The following is a 19,289-nucleotide window of genomic DNA, read 5'->3' on the forward strand; positions in this document are numbered from 1 at the left end:
GCCCCAGGGCAAGGTTGGAGAGAAGCCAGGGGCAAGTAACTGAAGGGCCCGGCCCAGGTTGGGTACATGCAAAAGTGGGGGATCCGGTCCCCACAGTGGGGCTTTGGGGAACAATTACGGGCTCCCACTGGCCAGCTGCTTTGTCCTCTAGCCAAGGTGACTCATGGTCTTGGGAGCGGGTGAGGGTCAGTGACCCACCCCACCCCTTCCTCCAGGGGGCTGAGTCATGGGCACGACAATGACCGTGGATTTTTCCAGAGTCTTCCTGCAGCCAAGCCTTCCCTTATTTTCCATCTCTTGCCTCAGAGGCGGATGGGCACCCTTGCTGAGTGCCATCGGGTGGTGTTTGCCCCCTGTGGGCCGGGGAGGGGTAGCTCGGGGAGTGAGGCAGGGACGGGTGTGCCCTTTGCTGCCCGTGACCTCAGGGAGCACACGAGATGTGCCCCTGGGCCTGCCCTGTGCTTTTGCTGGTATGGTTGTTGTCATAGGGCTGAAGGCAGGAGCCATTTTGTGGGGCGGCCATGGGGGCAGCTCCCCGCTCACCCGTGGTGCCGTCGGCAGAGAGGGGGCCCAGTCGCTTCCTGCCCACCAGGCCGTAGAGCAGGAACCTGTACTTCCTACTGGGCTCCAGGCTGTGGACGGTGAGTTCGCGCTGGTCTGCAGCCACGGGCACCACCTGCAGCTGGCCAGCTCTGTCCTTGTGCTGGACCACAAAGGAGTCGAATTCACCCTCGGGGACCGTCCAGGAGAGGTGCACAGAGTCAGCAGTTGTGTCCGTCACGGTCAGCTCCCCCAGGCGGGGAGAGGGCTTCGTGTCTGCGGCTGAAAAGAGAGGGAGGGGCGTGGAGGGTGACAGAGACCATGACCGCCATGGAGGCTGTGGCTCTGGGAGCCGAGAGGGGGCTGGGGCAAGGAAAAAGAGGAGCCGGGCAAGAAAGCAAGTGCCCCCTGGGATGAAGAGAGCGGAAGGGAGCAGGATGAGAATGAGGGGGAAAGGAGTGCTCAGGGCTGGATTTCACTGGACTCCGATAAACCAATGTGGGAGTCTGCGACCCAGGAACATGCAATTCCAACTGACGCCACCAGGGGGCAAAGGGTAGCCTCCAGCCCTCACTCACGAGTTTTTGCATCCACAGACATTGGGCCATGGCGTTTCCCATCTTGGAGTCCAAATAGAAGGAACTTGTACTTGCGGGCCGGCTCCAGCCCTGAGATAGTGACCTCACGGAGGTCTCTGCTCGCTGGCACTGACTGGGGCTGTCCCTGTGCATCCTTGTATTGGACCAGGAAGGAGTCGAAGGGACCCTGGGCCACCGTCCAGGAGAGGCGCACGGCATCCGAGCTCACTGTTCCCACTGACAGCTCCCCCAGGCGGGGCTCCAAGGGAGGCTCTGTGGGCAAGGGGGCTGGAACACAGCAGAGGAGGCGGACCGGTCTGGAACCTGCCACCAGAGGGAGTGCCTTCCCCAGGCTGTGCACCCAACATTTCCCAGCAGCCTTTGCAAAAGTGCTGCAGCCGGCCACGTTCTGGGGAGAGAAGCAGGTGCCCTTATGACTAGCACCGATCTTGTAGGGATCGAGGCACAGAGAGTTTAGGAAAAACCTGTGACACCGGGCAGGACTTTTAGAGGCAGACTCTGCCCCAGGGAGCTGTGCCCTCCTGAATCTGCTGAGTTCCCAAAATCTTCCAGAAGGGAGGCAGAGAACATAAGGAAGGAGCAACTGAGCAAGACCAGGGTCAGAGCAGGGTTCCAGCGGAATACCCCTTCATGCACAGTCAGTGAAAGCATGAGACAGGATCCTTAACAGCATTAGAGAAAAGAGAGGAATTCGAGAGCCGCTGTCAGGCTGAGCCCAGGCAGTGAGCAACAGGAGGAACCAGGGGTCGGATTTGGCCCCTCACTCACCGGTCATGCCCACGGTGGACACGGGGCCCACGCGCCGGCCCTCATGCAGCCCATACAGGTGCATCTTGTACTTGCGCCCCGGCTCCAGGCCCCACACGGTCACCTCGCTCTCCTCGCCCCCGACTCGCACCACCTGCGGCCGCCCGTCCCTGTCCTTGTACTGGATGCTGAAGGAGTCGAAGTGGCCCTGGGGGACGGTCCAGGAGAGGCCCAGCGAGTCCGGGGATGATGCTGTCACCGTCAGCTCCCCCAGGAGGGGCTCCTCGGGGGGCTCTGGGGCCTCCGTGCTGGGCTCTGTGGGGCTGGGGGTCTCGTCCACCTCTGTGGGGGCGGGGGTCTCTTCCTCTGCAGCTGAGAAGGGGAGACAGGGAGGTGAGGCAGGGCTCCTGGGACATGTCCTGGAGTCTTGGGGACAAGGAGGGGGAGCCATGGCCACGACTGGGGTCTGAGGTCACTTCTGAGCAGCCTGTCTTTGGGGCTGGGGTCCAGCTGGCTGACAGCTAACAGACACGCCCAAGTCCATGGTCAGTTGTGGGGAATCTGGGGCAGCACAGCCCCTCCCTGCCCAGGAGAGGGCAGAGCTGAACCACACAGGAAGGCACAAAGGGGCCAGGGCCGCAGCCACAGCAGGGCCGTGGTCACCACCCAGGCCCCAGCTCAGCCATCAGCAAATAGCAAAAGGTCAAGCCTCCCTGTGGCCCACCTGGGGCTCCCAGCATCCACTCACCCGTCACCCCGACGGCAGACACGGGCCCCACACGCTGGCCCCCGTGGAAGCCATACAGGTTCATCTTGTACTTGTGGTCCGGCTCCAGGCCCGAGATGGTGACGGCGTCCTCGTGCCCCGGCACCCGCACCGCCTTGGGCTGCCCGTCCCCGTTCTTGTACTGCACCAGGAAGTGGTCAAAGTGGCCCTCGGGGACCGTCCAGGACAGGCTCAGGGAGTCAGGGGTGGCGTCTGTCACGGCCAGCTGCCCCAGGCGCGGCTTGGTGGGGTGCTCGGGGGTGGTGGTGGGAGGAGCCTGAACGGTCACAGCTTCAGCCTCTGGAGCTGGACATGGAGACAAGTCAGGCTCTCAGCAGACTGGTGCATCATGGGACAGCGAGCCGGGCAGAATGCCACAGCCCCACACTCCCACACACCTCCCTCCGCCCCTTCCCTGTCACCCTCCTGGGCCCTCATCCTGACTGCCCTGCGCTGGCCATATCCAGCACCCACGTGAGGGCTCCCGGCTTCCAGCTCCTGCCTCAGTCCCCAAGGCAGGCAGTGTCTGCACCTGCCCCCTCCCCAGCCGCCCCACTCAGAGTGGGTCCCACTCTCTTTCCCAGTCCTGGGCCTCCCTCCCAGCCCTGCAGCCCCGTGGCCTCTCCCTGCAGGCTCCCTCCCTCCTGCTCTCCCCACAGCTCCCAGGGCAGGGCTGAGCTCTGTGCAGGCACCTCTGATGGGGCCTCTGCTCACACTGGAGACCCCCTCAGGGGCCACGTTGTTTCCTGCCTCCCACGCTTGCACTGGGGGACACTGGTCTGACACATCAGCTTCTTTCTAAAGCCGTCCCCAAGCTAACTCTGCCCAACCTCGACCTCAGCTCTCCCTTGGGCGCCATTGAGCAGGCTGGTTGGAACATCCATCCTCTGTCCTTGCCTGGTCCCCAGCTTTGCTGTCACAAGTTCATCTCCGTGGCTGCATCTGCCGTCTCACAGGCTGTCTGCCCACCGCCATGAGTCCCAGTAGGTCAAGAACTTCCCCCACTGGGATGGCAACATCAGCACAGGATCCTTGCCTGCAACCCTGACCTCAGTGAGGTCACGTCAACAGCTCCACATCCACTGTGGGCGGAGCTTCCCCATGCAAATGCAGTCTGTGGTTTGTACACAAGCACGGGGCAGCCGGAAGCTACCAGCCACCCAAGTGACCACTAACGATTAAACGGAAAAGCGGAGCCTGGTGCATGTGTCGGAGGGACGGTCACCCAGCCTCGGGGAGGACGGCACTGCTGACAGATGCCAGCCCCTCCATAGACTGCCGGAAGTGAGACACAGGAAGAACCAGTACTGCCTTCCACTGGATGTCGAGAACTTAAGAACAGTGGCTGCCAGGGGGCGAGGCGGAGGGAAAACGAGTTATTGATTAATTGTTATAAAATTTCAATTTGGAAAGACCAGGAGCTGTGGACAAGGATGATGATGTAGGAGGGGGCTTCGGAATGCTCACAGAAAGTGCAGGCTACCTCTGCCTTCCAGCTCCCCCCCAACCCCATGTTCGTCAGTACCCCCGGCACACAGCCACTCGCTATACACTTAGAAGTGGTAAATGTTATCACCCATGCTTTACCACATGAAAAATCCAAGAGTGTGGCATGAGGAGCAGGGGTTGCAACGAGAGCGTCTTGCTTACATGCAGGTCCCGGAGCAGAGCTGCCAGGGTGCTTCTGCCTTCTAACAAAAACCACAGAACCCTGCCTTGCAGAAGTGGCCATGATGTTGAGAGTACCGATGATTTCATGAAGCTAGAGGAACCCGAATCGTCGAGGGCTGTCTTCCCCACCCTGCTCTACCCTCACAGAACTCACCGGTCACGCCCACGGTGGACACGGGGCCCACGCGCCGGCCCTCGTGCAGCCCATACAGGTGCATCTTGTACTTGCGCCCCGGCTCCAGGCCCCACACAGTCACCTCGCTCTCCTCGCCTCCGACTCGCACCACCTGCGGCCGCCCGTCCCTGTCCTTGTACTGGATGCTGAAGGAGTCGAAGTGGCCCTGGGGGACGGTCCAGGAGAGGCCCAGCGAGTCCGGGGACGAAGCTGTCACCGTCAGCTCCCCCAGGAGGGGCTCCTCGGGGGGCTCTGGGGCCTCTGTGCTGGGCTCTGTGGGGCTGGGGGTCTCGTCCACCTCTGTGGGGGCGGGGGTCTCTTCCTCTGCAGCTGAGAAGGGGAGACAGGGAGGTGAGGCAGGGCTCCTGGGACATGTCCTGGAGTCTTGGGGACAAGGAGGGGGAGCCATGGCCACGACTGGGGTCTGAGGTCACTTCTGAGCAGCCCGTCCTTGGGGCTGGGGTCCAGCTCAGCTGACAGCTAACAGACACGCCCAAGTCCAAGGTCAGTTGTGGGGAATCTGGGGCAGCACAGCCCCTCCCTGCCCAGGAGGGGGCAGAGCTGAACCACACAGGAAGGCACAAAGGGGCCAGGGCCGCAGCCACAGCAGGGCCGTGGTCATCACCCAGTCCCTAGCACCATTCCCTGCTCAGCCATCAGCAAAAAGCAAGAGGCTGAACCTCCTCTGGCCCCCCCGCCAGGGCTCCCAGTGTCCACTCACCTGTCACCCCAATGGCAGACACGGGCCCCACACGCTGACCCTCGTGGAAGCCATACAGGTTCATCTTGTACTTGCGCCCCGGCTCCAGGCCCCACACGGTCACCTCGCTCTCCTCGCCTCCGACTCGCACCACCTGCGGCCGCCCGTCCCTGTCCTTGTACTGGATGCTGAAGGAGTCGAAGTGGCCCTGGGGGACGGTCCAGGAGAGGCCCAGCGAGTCCGGGGACGATGCTGTCACCGTCAGCTCCCCCAGGAGGGGCTCCTCGGGGGGCTCTGGGGCCTCCGTGCTGGGCTCTGTGGGGCTGGGGGTCTCGTCCACCTCTGTGGGGGCGGGGGTCTCTTCCTCTGCAGCTGAGAAGGGGAGACAGGGAGGTGAGGCAGGGCTCCTGGGACATGTCCTGGAGTCTTGGGGACAAGGAGGGGGAGCCATGGCCACGACTGGGGTCTGAGGTCACTTCTGAGCAGCCTGTCTTTGGGGCTGGGGTCCAGCTGGCTGACAGCTAACAGACACGCCCAAGTCCATGGTCAGTTGTGGGGAATCTGGGGCAGCACAGCCCCTCCCTGCCCAGGAGGGGGCAGAGCTGAACCACACAGGAAGGCACAAAGGGGCCAGGGCCGCAGCCACAGCAGGGCCGTGGTCATCATCCAGGCCTCAGCTCAGCCATCAGCAAATAGCAAAAGGTCAAGCCTCCCTGTGGCCCACCTAGGGCTCCCAGCGTCCACTCACCCGTCACCCCGACGGCAGACACGGGCCCCACACGCTGGCCCCCGTGGAAGCCATACAGGTTCATCTTGTACTTGTGGTCCGGCTCCAGGCCCGAGATGGTGACGGCGTCCTCGTGCCCCGGCACCCGCACCGCCTTGGGCTGCCCGTCCCCGTTCTTGTACTGCACCAGGAAGTGGTCAAAGTGGCCCTCGGGGACCGTCCAGGACAGGCTCAGGGAGTCAGGGGTGGCGTCTGTCACGGCCAGCTGCCCCAGGCGCGGCTTGGTGGGAGGCTCGGGGGTGGTGGTGGGAGGAGCCTGAACGGTCACAGCTTCAGCCTCTGGAGCTGGACATGGAGACAAGTCAGGCTCTCAGCAGACTGGTGCATCATGGGACAGCGAGCCGGGCAGAATGCCACAGCCCCACACTCCCACACACCTCCCTCCGCCCCTTCCCTGTCACCCTCCTGGGCCCTCATCCTGACTGCCCTGCGCTGGCCATATCCAGCACCCACGTGAGGGCTCCCGGCTTCCAGCTCCTGCCTCAGTCCCCAAGGCAGGCAGTGTCTGCACCTGCCCCCTCCCCAGCCGCCCCACTCAGAGTGGGTCCCACTCTCTTTCCCAGTCCTGGGCCTCCCTCCCAGCCCTGCAGCCCCGTGGCCTCTCCCTGCAGGCTCCCTCCCTCCTGCTCTCCCCACAGCTCCCAGGGCAGGGCTGAGCTCTGTGCAAGCACCTCTGATGGGGCCTCTGCTCACACTGGAGACCCCATCAGGGGCCCTGCCTTGGGCAGCCTGGCTAGGACATCCCTCCCCCACCCTGGCCTGGTCCCCAGACCGCTCATCCTCCACCACTCTCTGTACTTGCTCGGTTTCTGCCTGGCCCATGCTGGTATATGCATCAGTATGTGAACTTGTGGGCATTGCTCTCCCAGCTTCTGCCCGGGGAATGGGACAGCAGCCCTGAGATGGAGGAACCTGCCCAGTCCTCTCTGCAAAGCCCTGGCAGCTGGAGATGGCCTGGCACAGCACAGCGGGGTCTTGGTGTGTCCCGGTGAGCTTAGGCAATTTCATGGAACAGAAACTTTGGTCATGGCCACCTGTCACCGTGATGGATGGAGACAGACCCAGCCTGCCTGTAGCCATGTTGGGTTGTGTAGGCAGACTTGAACATTTTCCAAACCACAGAAATAACCAAAAATGATCCATCCAGTAATCTGAGTCTTTACCAATTACGGCTACAACCCCACTCCGGAGACCTCCCCATGGACAGCACTGGGGCGACACCTGATAGGGGGGTTCCTCTCCCTGCAGCTTCACCACTCACTCAAATGTTGCTGCATGAACCAGCAGCAGCCACATCACGTGGCCCTTGTTGGAAAAGCAGAGTGCTGGGCTCTGGCCCAAACCTGCTGGATGCGAGCCTCCCTTTCAACAAGATCCGCAGGCATCGGCTTTGCCAAGCCAGCACCGCTGCTGAGAGCACTTCTCTTTTCACGATGTTGACGGAGAAGGAACAACTTGCCAAGGCCTGACTTCCCTGTCTACGCCATCCCTAACCCACGCCACAGCCACTCACCGGTCACGCCCACGGTGGACACGGGGCCCACGCGCCGGCCCTCGTGCAGCCCGTACAGGTGCATCTTGTACTTGCGCCCCGGCTCCAGGCCCCACACGGTCACCTCGCTCTCCTCGCCCCCGACTCGCACCACCTGCGGCCGCCCGTCCCTGTCCTTGTACTGGATGCTGAAGGAGTCGAAGTGGCCCTGGGGGACGGTCCAGGAGAGGCCCAGCGAGTCCGGGGACGATGCTGTCACCGTCAGCTCCCCCAGGAGGGGCTCCTCGGGGGGCTCTGGGGCCTCCGTGCTGGGCTCTGTGGGGCTGGGGGTCTCGTCCACCACCTCCTGCATGGCTGAGAGAAGAGACGGGGGACACCAGCTTGGCTGATGAGGTTGGCAGGGAGACAGTGACGTGCATCCAGCAAGTGTCCTCCTCCCGTGTGGGCTTAGGGGCTCGAGTGGCCGTTAGCAGTAACCCCGGGTCACGCACAGACGAGAGAGGGCTGGCAGCCCCTGTCCCGTCCCCCTGGAGGCACTGCACTCCTGCAAACCTCAGCAGGCAACAGGGACATACATGTCGGAGCCCAATAGTGTGCTCATTTCCTCTGATCCAGTAATCCCACTTCTGGGCACCTATCCTAAGAACATTATTAAGAGCAGGAAAAAGTTATAGCATGGAAGAACTCATTAAGGGATTATTCCTGACAGCTAAATGTGTCAGGAACCCAAACGACCCGTGGAAGGCGAGGCATCTTGCCACAGCGTTTTCGCCACCAACCATCAAATGACCAGGAAGACGATGAATCAGCTTGTGTAGCCACAAGGTGAACGATCACAGCGCAACCGTCCTACGAGAGTGGGCGCCAAGAATTACACGAAGGCCTGGAGACCAGAGCAGGAGCTGCAGGTAGATGTTCAAAGTGAACATGCTACGCCTACTGCGGTGAGGGGTGTTTATTAGGTCACAGGGTGGGGTGAGGAATTTTTTTTTTTCTATTTTTCAAACTTTCCATAATGTTGCTCTATTCTTCTCACTAGAGAAATGTGGACTTAAACAGGAAGCTGTGGCCTATAAAAGTTAATAAGCATGGAGTTTGGCTTAGTGGTTAAGATGCCAGCTAAGGTGCCTGCTTCCCACTGCAGAGTCTCAGCTCAGTGCCTGCCTCGGGCTTTGGACTCCAGCTTCCTGCTGGTGCTGAGCCCGGGATGCGGGCGCCAGAGCTCCAGGGACTGGGCCCCGTCCACCCACATGGGAGACCTGGATCGAGTTCCTGGCTGTCACCTCTGGCCATCGCAGGCCTCTGGGGGAGTGAGCCTGTAGATGGGTGTGCTCTCTGTTTGCCTGTCTGTCCCCTTTTCTGTCTCTCAAATCAATTTTGAAGAAATTAATAATCGAGTGTGCAAGGGGTGGGCAGTGGAGCAGGAAGGGCAAGGGTCACGGCCCCTTCCAGGCATTCTGCCCGCCGGGGGTCCGAAAAGCCAACCTGGCAATGGCTGCGAAGCAACAGCTCACCCCAGGCTGTGAACTCTTCCAGCCAGTCTCCTATTCTCTCTGTTCCCCAAAACACAGGGGTCTGCTGGACCCACCAACAGAAGTGAAGTCAGGGAGCAGGTGTGGGAGCGGTCTCTGCTGGGGCAGGGAGTGTGGGTGCGAGGCCAACCCAACTCTCACAGGGGCAGATTCTCCTTGGCCTGCAGAAACTCGTGAGAAATACTCAGCCAGGCACGAGACCCGCCTGGGAGGACTTGGGAAAGGCAGCCCAGCTGCAGCGCTGGAACTGAATTCATCTCGTGATTTCTCCCCCCTTTCGTGTGGACCAGACATTTTGACTTTCTCGTATTTGGAGGTGAAGTTAAGCTGCAAGTGTGATAAGGGAGAAAACAGGTGGAGAGTAAGAAACAGAAGACATTATATTTTTTCCTAATTATCAAAGAAACCCTTGCCACTTAAGACAATATGGACGAAGCAGAGCAGAATAAAAGAGGGGGAAAAAAATCACTGTACTGGAACATTCTATTCTGTTTAGTAAAGGACGTACCCGTGGGGTGTGTTTCTTCCCAGTCTGCTTGTCATGCCTGTTATTGTCAAATGGTTGTAATTAGCACCCTTATGAAAATTTTGGGCTCTGTTATTTTTTCAATGTAACATTGCAAAGTCATTGTCTGAAGTTAAAATACTTCAATGGTGGCATAATAGCTCATTTTATAAATGTTGCCTAAATTATTTAGTCATCACAATGTGGTTTGGTGTAGGGTTGTTTCTTCTGTGTGCGTGTGTGTATGTGGCTATAACAAAGACTTATGTGATTAAGATGGAAGGAAAGGAAAATTCTTGTAGGGCAGGCTTGGCCTGTGCCTGGATATTTCACCTCGGAGGTGGCTAGGAGCTGACCATCAGAAGGAGACAACAGCAGAGCACACAGTGAGGCTGCGGGAAGGCAAAGGACAAACCACTAGGCCTGGGCCGTGGTGGGAGGCCATGGAGGAGGGGCAGGGGATAGCAGCCAAGGCCCAGACCTACAGGAGCTGGTGAAAGAGAACAGCTGTCAACCAGGCACACAGGGGGAAAGGCAGCCTCCCCAGAAGGCCTGGAGCCCTACTCACCGGTCACGCCCACGGTGGACACGGGGCCCACGCGCCGGCCCTCGTGCAGCCCGTACAGGTGCATCTTGTACTTGCGCCCCGGCTCCAGGCCCCACACGGTCACCTCGCTCTCCTCGCCTCCGACTCGCACCACCTGCGGCCGCCCGTCCCTGTCCTTGTACTGGATGCTGAAGGAGTCGAAGTGTCCCTGGGGGACGGTCCAGGAGAGGCCCAGCGAGTCTGGGGACGATGCTGTCACCGTCAGCTCCCCCAGGAGGGGCTCCTCGGGGGGCTCTGGGGCCTCCGTGCTGGGCTCTGTGGGGCTGGGGGTCTCGTCCACCTCTGTGGGGGTGGGGGTCTCTTCCTCTGCAGCTGAGAAGGGGAGACAGGGAGGTGAGGCAGGGCTCCTGGGACATGTCCTAGAGTCTTGGGGACAAGGAGGGGGATCTATGGCCACGACTGGGGTCCTGAGGTCACTTCTGAGCAGCCTGTCTTTGGGGCTGGGGTCCAGTTTGGCTCACAGCTAACAGACACGCCCAAGTCCAAGGTCAGTTGTGGGGAATCTGGGGCAGCACAGCCCCTCCCATCCAGGGGGGTCAAAGCTGAATCCCACAGGAAGGCACAAAGGGGCCAGGGCCGCAGCCACAGCAGGGCCATGGTCACCGCCCAGGCCCCAGCACCGTTTCCCGCTCAGCCGTCAGCAAGCAGCAAGAGGCAGAAACTCCCCAAGGTGCCCCCGGGGCTCCCAGCATCCACTCACCCGTCACCCCGACGGTAGACACAGGCCCCACACGCTGACCCTCGTGGAAGCCATACAGGTTCATCTTGTACTTGTGGTCCGGCTCCAGGCCCGAGATGGTGACGGCGTCCTCGTGCCCCGGCACCCGCACCGCCTTGGGCTGCCCGTCCCCGTTCTTGTACTGCACCAGGAAGTGGTCAAAGTGGCCCTCGGGGACCGTCCAGGACAGGCTCAGGGAGTCAGGGGTGGCGTCTGTCACGGCCAGCTGCCCCAGGCGCGGCTTGGTGGGGGGCTCGGGGGTGGTGGTGGGAGGTTCTGTTGTGGCTGCGGCTGTATCAGGAGACAGAGAACAGGTGGGTGTGCCTGTCAGCTTCCTTCCAGCCACGGGATTCTGGATTCTCTTTAGACACACCAGTGCATGGCAGCCTGGGTGCCAGTGGCCCAGGGCTGAGTGTCACTGGACGGGAGGTGGGACTGCATGAGGCCTGGTGTGCACGGGCACTGAGCCCTCAGCAGCTGCTAGGTGAATTTATTTAGGGACTTGCCTGCAACCCCACCCACCTGTCGGTAAGGTCCACCGGGAGGCAAGTCACTGGGGACGGGAATCCACTCCACCAGTGCCTTCCCTGAATACCTTTCTGCTTTAGAGCACTTCCCCGGGCATTTTTAGAAACCAGTTCAGATTTCACAGGTGAGGGCAATGTGTGCTGAGACTGACGCAGACATCCTTGCAATCGGGGGTCTGGACCGTCAGCTGTTCTTGCAGCTCTGCTCACCGCTAGTGTTGCCAGCTCTTTTGACCTTTGTGAAATCATGCGCTTTGTTGTCATTGATTCCTTGGTCTTTGTGCTCCTCAGAGGCTTTTATTTTGCTTGGATGGGTGAATTGTAGAATGCCCACGTTTCTGTCTGGGACTAAGCCTTAGGCCTCTAGGGCGTGGCAGCTACAAAAACTCACCAAAAGCATCACAAAGCTGGATCCTGAGTCATCAGTCAAAGGAAAACACCTTGTCAGGTGGTGCATAGGCCCAAGGTTAACTATTAAATGAACAGTCCAAAGTAACGGGATTTGGCATTATTTTAACATAGATGTATTGGGGCCAGCACTGTGGCATGGCAGGTTAAGCCTCCACCTGTGGTGCCAGCATCTCACATGGGCTCTGGTTCAAGTCCCAGCTGCTCCACTTCCGATCCAGCTCTCTGCTATAGCCTGGGATAGCAGTGGGGGATGGCCCAAGTCCTTGGGCCCATGCACCTGCATGGGAGACCTGGAAGAAGCTCCTGGCTCCAGGCTTCAGATCAGTGAAGCTCCAGCCATTGCGGCCAATTAGGGAGTGAACCAGTGGATGGAAGACCTCTCTCTCTGTCTCTACCTCTCTCTGTAACTCTGTCTTTCAAATAAATAAATAAATAAATAAATCTTTTTTTTAAATAAAGGTATCAATTTGGGTGTTTGGGGAATACATACACTTTTCACAAACTACCTACCTTCCTCAGACAGGGAGGCTGTGTGTGAGACCAGGCACACTTAGGCAACTGTCTTTAAGACAGGTGTGGGGAGGCCCAGAGAGGGTAAGTGACTCGCTGCAGGTCACACAGCTTGAGTGGCTGAGGCTTTGATCATCCCCATGGGTACTGGGTCTGTGTTGTTCCCCTGGTGCTCTGCCTCATCAGGGACCCCAGAGCCCAGGTGTAAGGGGTAAGCGGGCTGGGGAGACACCAAAGCGTAGAGTGAATACTGGACAGCAGCATTTTCAGGAGCTCGGAGGCTCGGTCTCAGCGAAAGCAGATGAAGACATCTGAATACTGACAAGGAAAGGAAGGTGACCCCAGCTGGGGCAGAGCCCAGTGCCCACGCACACTCACCTGTTAAACCAACAGCAGACATGGGCCCCACGCGCTGGCCCCCGTAGAAGCCGTACAAGTTCATCCTGTACTTGCACCCCGGCTCCAGGCCCGAGATGGTGACGGCGTCCTCATGCCCCGGCACCCGCACCACCTGCGGCCGCCCGTCCCTGTCCTTGTACTGGATGTTGAAGGAGTCGAAGTGTCCCTGGGGGACGGTCCAGGAGAGGCCCAGCGAGTCCAGGGACAATGCTGTCACCGTCAGCTCCCCCAGGAGGGGCTCCTCGGGGGGCTCTGGGGCCTCCGTGCTGGGCTCTGTGGGGCTGGGGGTCTCGTCCACCTCTGTGGGGGCGGGGGTCTCTTCCTCTGCAGCTGAGAAGGGGAGACAGGGAGGTGAGGCAGGGCTCCTGGGACATGTCCTGGAGTCTTGGGGACAAGGAGGGGGAGCCATGGCCACGACTGGGGTCTGAGGTCACTTCTGAGCAGCCCGTCCTTGGGTTGGAGTCCAGCTCAGCTGACAGCTAACAGACACACTCCCGCTCTAGCTCACCAGCCCAGTAGTGCTCCCCACAGCCCCTCCCATCCAGGAGGGGGCAGAGCTGAACCACACAGGAAAGCGCAAAGGGGCCAGGGCCGCAGCCACAGCAGGGCCATGGTCACCACCCAGGCCCCAGCACCGTTCCCTGCTCAGCCAATAGCTGAGCTGTTGGCAAACAGCGAGAGGCTGAACCTCCTCCACACTACCCCCTGTCCACTCCCAGCATCCACTCACCTGTCACCCCGACGGCAGACACGGGCCCCACACGCTGGCCCCCGTGGAAGCCATACAGGTTCATCTTGTACTTGTGGTCCGGCTCCAGGCCCGAGATGGTGACGGCGTCCTCGTGCCCTGGCACCCGCACCGCCTTGGGCTGCCCGTCCCCGTTCTTGTACTGCACCAGGAAGTGGTCAAAGTGGCCCTCGGGGACCGTCCAGGACAGGCTCAGGGAGTCGGGGGTGGCGTCTGTCACTGTCATCTCTCCGAGACGTGGTTTTGGGAGGGGGACAGCGGGAGGCTCCTCCTCAGAGGCTGGAAGAGACACAACAGAATCCTTCCTGTTGCTGCAAGGAGCTGGTGCCATAGCTCACTAGGCTAATCCTCCGCCTGCGGCGCCGGCACCCTGGGTTCTAGTCCCGGCTGGGGCACCAGATTCTGTCCCAGCTGCTCCTCTTCCAGTCCAGCTCTCTGCTGTGGCCCGGGAAGGCAGTGGAGGATGGCCCAAGTGCTAGGGCCCTGCACCGGTGTGGGAGACCAGGAGGAAGCACCTGGCTCCTGGCTTTGGATTGGCACAGTGCGCCAGCCGGAGCGGACATTTGGGGGATGAACCAGTGGAAGGAAGACTTTTCTCTCTCTCTCTCTCTCACTGTCTAACTATGCATGTCAAAAAAACATATAAATATGGAAGTACAGTAGCATCCATTAAGTAGAATACAACTGGGCAATGCAAAGCCAAGAAGGTGCAGACATTTGGCATAGCAGTTAAGCCGCTGCCTGGGACAACTGCATCTCATACCAGAGCCCCTGGTGTGAGCTCCAGCTGCTCGGCTTCTGACCCAGCTTCCTGCAGAGATGCACCCTGGGAGGCAGCAGGTGATGGCCCAAGTCCTTGGGTCCCTGCAGCTACATGGAGACCTGGATGCAGTTCTAGGCAGCTGGTCTTGGCCTGGCCCAGCCTCGGCCATTGCAGGCATTTGTGGAGTGAACCAGCAGATGGAAGAGCTGTCTCTCTGCCTTTCAAATAAAATGAAAATGAACGCATTTTGAAAAGTGCAAAACTATGAAGTACTGCACATTGTGCAGCACAGAGAAGCCTCAGAGATTGTGCTTGGTGAGAGAAGCCACACAGCAAACACAGGTGTGTATGCCTGCATGGGTGCAGAAGGCGGATTTGTGGTGCACCAATGGGCTTTTTGGGGTGGTAAAAGGCTCTGAAGATAGATTGGGATGATATTTGCACTACTAGGTAAGTATACTTAAGTCAATAAGTTGCGTACTTAACAGGTGAATTGCATGCCATAGAAATGCCAGCTTGGGGCCAGCACTGTGGCATAGTGGATAAAGCCACCGATGCAGTACCAGCATCCCATATGGGTGCTGGTTCGAGACCCGGCTGCTCCACTTCTGATCCAACTCTCCGCTATGGCCTGGGAAAGCAATGGAAGATGGCCCAAGTCTTTGGGCCCCTGCACCTGCGTGGGAGACCTGGAAGAAGCTCCTGGCTCCTGGCTTTGGTTCAGCGCAGCTCCGACTGTTACGGCCAACTGAGGAGTGAATTGGCAGATAGAAGACCCCCCCATCTCTGCCTTTCAAATAAATAAATAAATAATTTTTAAAAATGCCAGCTCAGTAAGTCTGATCATAAACTAACATTCTAGAATGGAGCCCGATGCCCAGGAGCAGGTGTTGAAGGCGGCAGTCTTCATGTGATCCCTTCTCTTTCCATGTGTGGTTGAAATGTTATTGAATAAAGATGTGCTAATTAACTACTATTTCATAGAGTTTGTTCCAATCCCGTGAGAAGAGGTTGTTCCCAGGACAACCAGTGAGTGAATGGTGAATTCAGAGGCTGTGGGCCCAGGCCATGTCCCACGTGGCTCTGAGACAGACTCCTCTGGGATTTGCTCCTTTTGCCCCCAGAACACTTGTCCTGAAGTTATGGGCAGGGGTGGCTTAAGGTTTGCAGCTTTGGGATTTGGGGTATCCAGGAAAATAGGCATTGGAGGCTCCACTTTCCTGAGGTCCAACCCAAAAGGCCCTTAGTACTCACTCACCGGTCACGCCCACGGTGGACACGGGGCCCACGCGCCGGCCCTCGTGCAGCCCGTATAGGTTCATCTTGTACTTGCGCCCCGGCTCCAGGCCCCACACGGTCACCTCGCTCTCCTCGCCCCCGACTCGCACCACCTGCGGCCGCCCGTCCCTGTCCTTGTACTGGATGTTGAAGGAGTCGAAGTGTCCCTGGGGGACGGTCCAGGAGAGGCCCAGCGAGTCCGGGGACGATGCTGTCACCGTCAGCTCCCCCAGGAGGGGCTCCTCGGGGGGCTCTGGGGCCTCCGTGCTGGGCTCTGTGGGGCTGGGGGTCTCGTCCACCTCTGTGGGGGCGGGGGTCTCTTCCTCTGCAGCTGAGAAGGGGAGACAGGGAGGTGAGGCAGGGCTCCTGGGACATGTCCTGGAGTCTTGGGGACAAGGAGGGGGATCTATGGCCACGACTGGGGTCTGAGGTCACTTCTGAGCAGCCCATCCTTGGGGCTGGGGTCCAGCTCAGCTGACAGCTAACAGACACGCCCAAGTCCAAGGTCAGTTGTGGGGAATCTGGGGCAGCACAGCCCCTCCCATCCAGGAGGGGGCAGAGCTGAACCACACAGGAAGGCACAAAGGGGCCAGGGCCGCAGCCACAACAAGGCCGTGGTCATCACCCAGGCCCCAGCACCGTTCCCTGCTCAGCCATCAGCAAAAAGCAAGAGGCCGAACCTCCTCTGGCCCCCCCGCCAGGGCTCCCAGTGTCCACTCACCCGTCACCCCAATGGCAGACACGGGCCCCACACGCTGACCCTCGTGGAAGCCATACAGGTTCATCTTGTACTTGCGCCCCGGCTCCAGGCCCCACACGGTCACCTCGCTCTCCTCGCCTCCGACTCGCACCACCTGCGGCCGCCCGTCCCTGTCCTTGTACTGGATGCTGAAGGAGTCGAAGTGTCCCTGGGGGACGGTCCAGGAGAGGCCCAGCGAGTCCGGGGACGATGCTGTCACTATCAGCTCCCCCAGGAGGGGCTCCTCGGGGGGCTCTGGGGCCTCCGTGCTGGGCTCTGTGGGGCTGGGGGTCTCGTCCACCTCTGTGGGGGCGGGGGTCTCTTCCTCTGCAGCTGAGAAGGGGAGACAGGGAGGTGAGGCAGGGCTCCTGGGACATGTCCTGGAGTCTTGGGGACAAGGAGGGGGATCTATGGCCACAACTGGGGTCCTGAGGTCACTTCTGAGCAGCCCGTCCTTGGGGCTGGGGTCCAGTTTGGCTGACAGCTAACAGACACGCCCAAGTCCAAGGTCAGTTGTGGGGAATCTGGGGCAGCACAGCCCCTCCCATCCAGGGGGGGTCAAAGCTGATCCCACAGGAAGGCACAAAGGGGCCAGGGCCGCAGCCACAGCAGGGCCATGGTCACCACCCAGGCCCCAGCACCATTCCCCGCTCAGCCGTCAGCAAGCAGCAAGAGGCAGAAACTCCCCAAGGTCCCTCCGGGGCTCCCAGCGTCCACTTACCCGTCACCCCGATGGCAGACACAGGCCCCACACGCTGGCCCCCGTGGAAGCCATACAGGTTCATCTTGTACTTGTGGTCCGGCTCCAGGCCCGAGATGGTGACGGCGTCCTCGTGCCCCGGCACCCGCACCGCCTTGGGCTGCCCGTCCCCGTTCTTGTACTGCACCAGGAAGTGGTCAAAGTGGCCCTCGGGGACCGTCCAGGACAGGCTCAGGGAGTCAGGGGTGGCGTCTGTCACGGCCAGCTGCCCCAGGCGCGGCTTGGTGGGGGGAGGTTCTGAAGGCTGATCCTCCTCCTCGGGTGCGGCTGGACGGAGACGTGGAGAAAGATTTGAGAGGGGCCTGAGGTTCACGGGGACCTTGCTCCCCTCTTCATCCTCCCCGCCGCCCAGAAGGAAGCAGAGGCATTCCTCGCACTCACCCGTCAGGGCCTCGGTGTGGGCAGGACCCACACGCTGCCCGTCCCGGAAACCATACAGGGTCACCAGGTATCGGTGGTCAGATTCCAGGCCAGACAGCGTGATGTCGCTTCGGTCACCCCCTAGGGTGGCCACTTGGAGTCGCCCATGTTCATCTGTGTACCGGACCTCGAAGGAGTCTAACTCCCCCTGGGTCACCACCCAGGAGAGACGCAGGCTGTGTTGCGTGGCCTCCTCCACTTTCAGTTCCCCAAGGCGGGGCTCAGACGTTGGAGGTGCCGGGGCCTCGGCTTCAGCTTCAGCTTCTGCTTCAGCTTCATCCCTGGGAGCTGGTCAGAGAGACACGGGAGATGAGTGACGGGTCTGTGGCCGCCCTGGGATCCTCAGGGGGAGGGCAAGAGGTGAGGGCCAGGGGTCAGCAATTAAAGGACCTACTTTTGCTGCATGTGGATGGATTTCGAAAGCATGATGCCAAGCACAAGGGGCCAAACACAAGAGACTTTCAGACAAGGGGACTTCAAAAGTGCATAGAAATGGGATGGAAAGATAAGTGTATTCTGGTGCAAGAAATTCTGAGATCCGTGCATAGCTTTTTCATAATATTCATTTCCAGGGACTTTTAGAAGACCCAGCTATCGTATGATTCTGTTAAACGAAATCAGGCAATCAAACCTATAAGCAAGCAGATCAGCGGCTGCCAGAGGCTGGGCTGGGGGAGGTTTATATCAGCTGAGCAATGGTTTTTGACCTACGCATTTGCCAAAAGGCTGGAATTATTCTCTTTAAGAGGGCCTCCTACCGTATGTAAACTATGCCCCAATAAAGTTGATCCCCCCAGAAGTCATGGAGATGAGAAAGCTGCAAGACCTCGGGGCTCAGTCAGGTCGGGAGAGCCAGCGGGGAGGGAGGCACGGGGTCTCTGGGCTGCCGCCCCGCTCACCGGTCACGGCGATGGCAGAGATGGGCCCCACACGCCTGCTGTCGCTCAGCCCGTAGAGTAGCAGCTTGTACCTGTGGGCTGGCTCCAGGCCCGAGATGCTGACCTCCCTGAGGCTGCCCTCCACGGGCACCACCTGCGGCTGTCCAGCCCCGTCCTTGTACTGGACCACGAAGGAGTCAAACTGGCCCTCAGGCACTGTCCACAAGAGGCCCACGGAGTCCGGGCCCACGCCGGTCACCTGCAGCTCCTCCCCCAGACGCGGTTTTGGTGGGCGCTTCGTTCTGGTATCCTCCGCAGCGCGCAGGGTCTCTGAGATGGGGACACGGAGGGGAAACGGCTGAGCTGTTTCTGGAAGGCGGGGAGACCCCGAAGGACAGGAAGGGCTTGCGCGGCTGAGGCCAGCTGGGCTTGTGCAAGCACGCGGGGAACTGGGTCTCAGCCAGAGTGGCTGGGGTCACCAGGGGCACCTGCTGCCCTGGGCCTCCTGCTGCGAGGGGCTGCCCTCACCTGTGGTGCCATCAGCGGAGAGGGGGCCATGGCGCTTCTTGCCCACAAGGCCGTAGAGGAGGAACCTGTACTTGCGGCCGGCGTCCAGAGGGCTCACAGTGACGGAGTGCAAGTGGCCCTCCACAGGCACCACCCGGGGCCCGTCCTTGTCCTTGAACTGGACCACGAAAGAGTCGAAGCGGCCCTCGGGGACCGTCCAGGAGAGGCGCAGTGAGTCTGGGGTGGGATCGGTCACCCACAGCTCCCCAAGGCGGGGTGGGGCCCCTGGGCTGGCGTCACCCCGGGCGGCTGACAGAGAGAAAGGGCTTTTGTGTTTATTTTTCCTAAATGACTCCCTGACAGCCTCCCACTGGGGATGGAAAAACCAGAGGAGCTCAGACGGTCGGGGCTCGCCCGAAGTGTTTCCATCTCCCGCCCCCCATTCTCCACCACCCTCTCCAGCTGGCTGCCGCAGCTCCACACTGCAACAGTGTGGGGAGAGGTCTCTGT

General features: G+C 60.2%; 1 protein-coding gene across 6 annotated transcripts in view; it reads right to left on the minus strand.

Moving 5' to 3' along the window:
• Positions 1 to 19,289, minus strand: part of TNXB (tenascin XB) — a 58,992-nt gene that overhangs the window by 5,399 nt on the left and 34,304 nt on the right. For 3 of the 6 annotated variants that reach the window (XM_062185893.1, XM_062185892.1, XM_062185898.1), the window contains 18 exons: positions 18,801 to 19,088; positions 18,294 to 18,602; positions 17,356 to 17,682; positions 16,936 to 17,241; positions 16,197 to 16,547; positions 15,456 to 15,806; positions 13,417 to 13,713; positions 12,666 to 13,016; positions 10,822 to 11,130; positions 10,083 to 10,433; positions 7,499 to 7,831; positions 5,947 to 6,270; positions 5,220 to 5,570; positions 4,478 to 4,828; positions 2,635 to 2,958; positions 1,908 to 2,258; positions 1,119 to 1,406; positions 544 to 822 (listed from right to left, as the gene is read on the minus strand). In XM_062185893.1, coding sequence (XP_062041877.1) covers positions 544 to 822; positions 1,119 to 1,406; positions 1,908 to 2,258; positions 2,635 to 2,958; positions 4,478 to 4,828; positions 5,220 to 5,570; positions 5,947 to 6,270; positions 7,499 to 7,831; positions 10,083 to 10,433; positions 10,822 to 11,130; positions 12,666 to 13,016; positions 13,417 to 13,713; positions 15,456 to 15,806; positions 16,197 to 16,547; positions 16,936 to 17,241; positions 17,356 to 17,682; positions 18,294 to 18,602; positions 18,801 to 19,088 — 5,841 coding nt within the window. The remainder of the gene's footprint in view (positions 1 to 543; positions 823 to 1,118; positions 1,407 to 1,907; positions 2,259 to 2,634; positions 2,959 to 4,477; positions 4,829 to 5,219; positions 5,571 to 5,946; positions 6,271 to 7,498; positions 7,832 to 10,082; positions 10,434 to 10,821; positions 11,131 to 12,665; positions 13,017 to 13,416; positions 13,714 to 15,455; positions 15,807 to 16,196; positions 16,548 to 16,935; positions 17,242 to 17,355; positions 17,683 to 18,293; positions 18,603 to 18,800; positions 19,089 to 19,289) is intronic. The other 3 variants (XM_062185894.1, XM_062185896.1, XM_062185897.1) reach the window with 3 other exon arrangements.

This window comes from Lepus europaeus, chromosome 3, assembly GCF_033115175.1.
Source record: "Lepus europaeus isolate LE1 chromosome 3, mLepTim1.pri, whole genome shotgun sequence".
Lineage (NCBI taxonomy): Eukaryota > Metazoa > Chordata > Mammalia > Lagomorpha > Leporidae > Lepus > Lepus europaeus.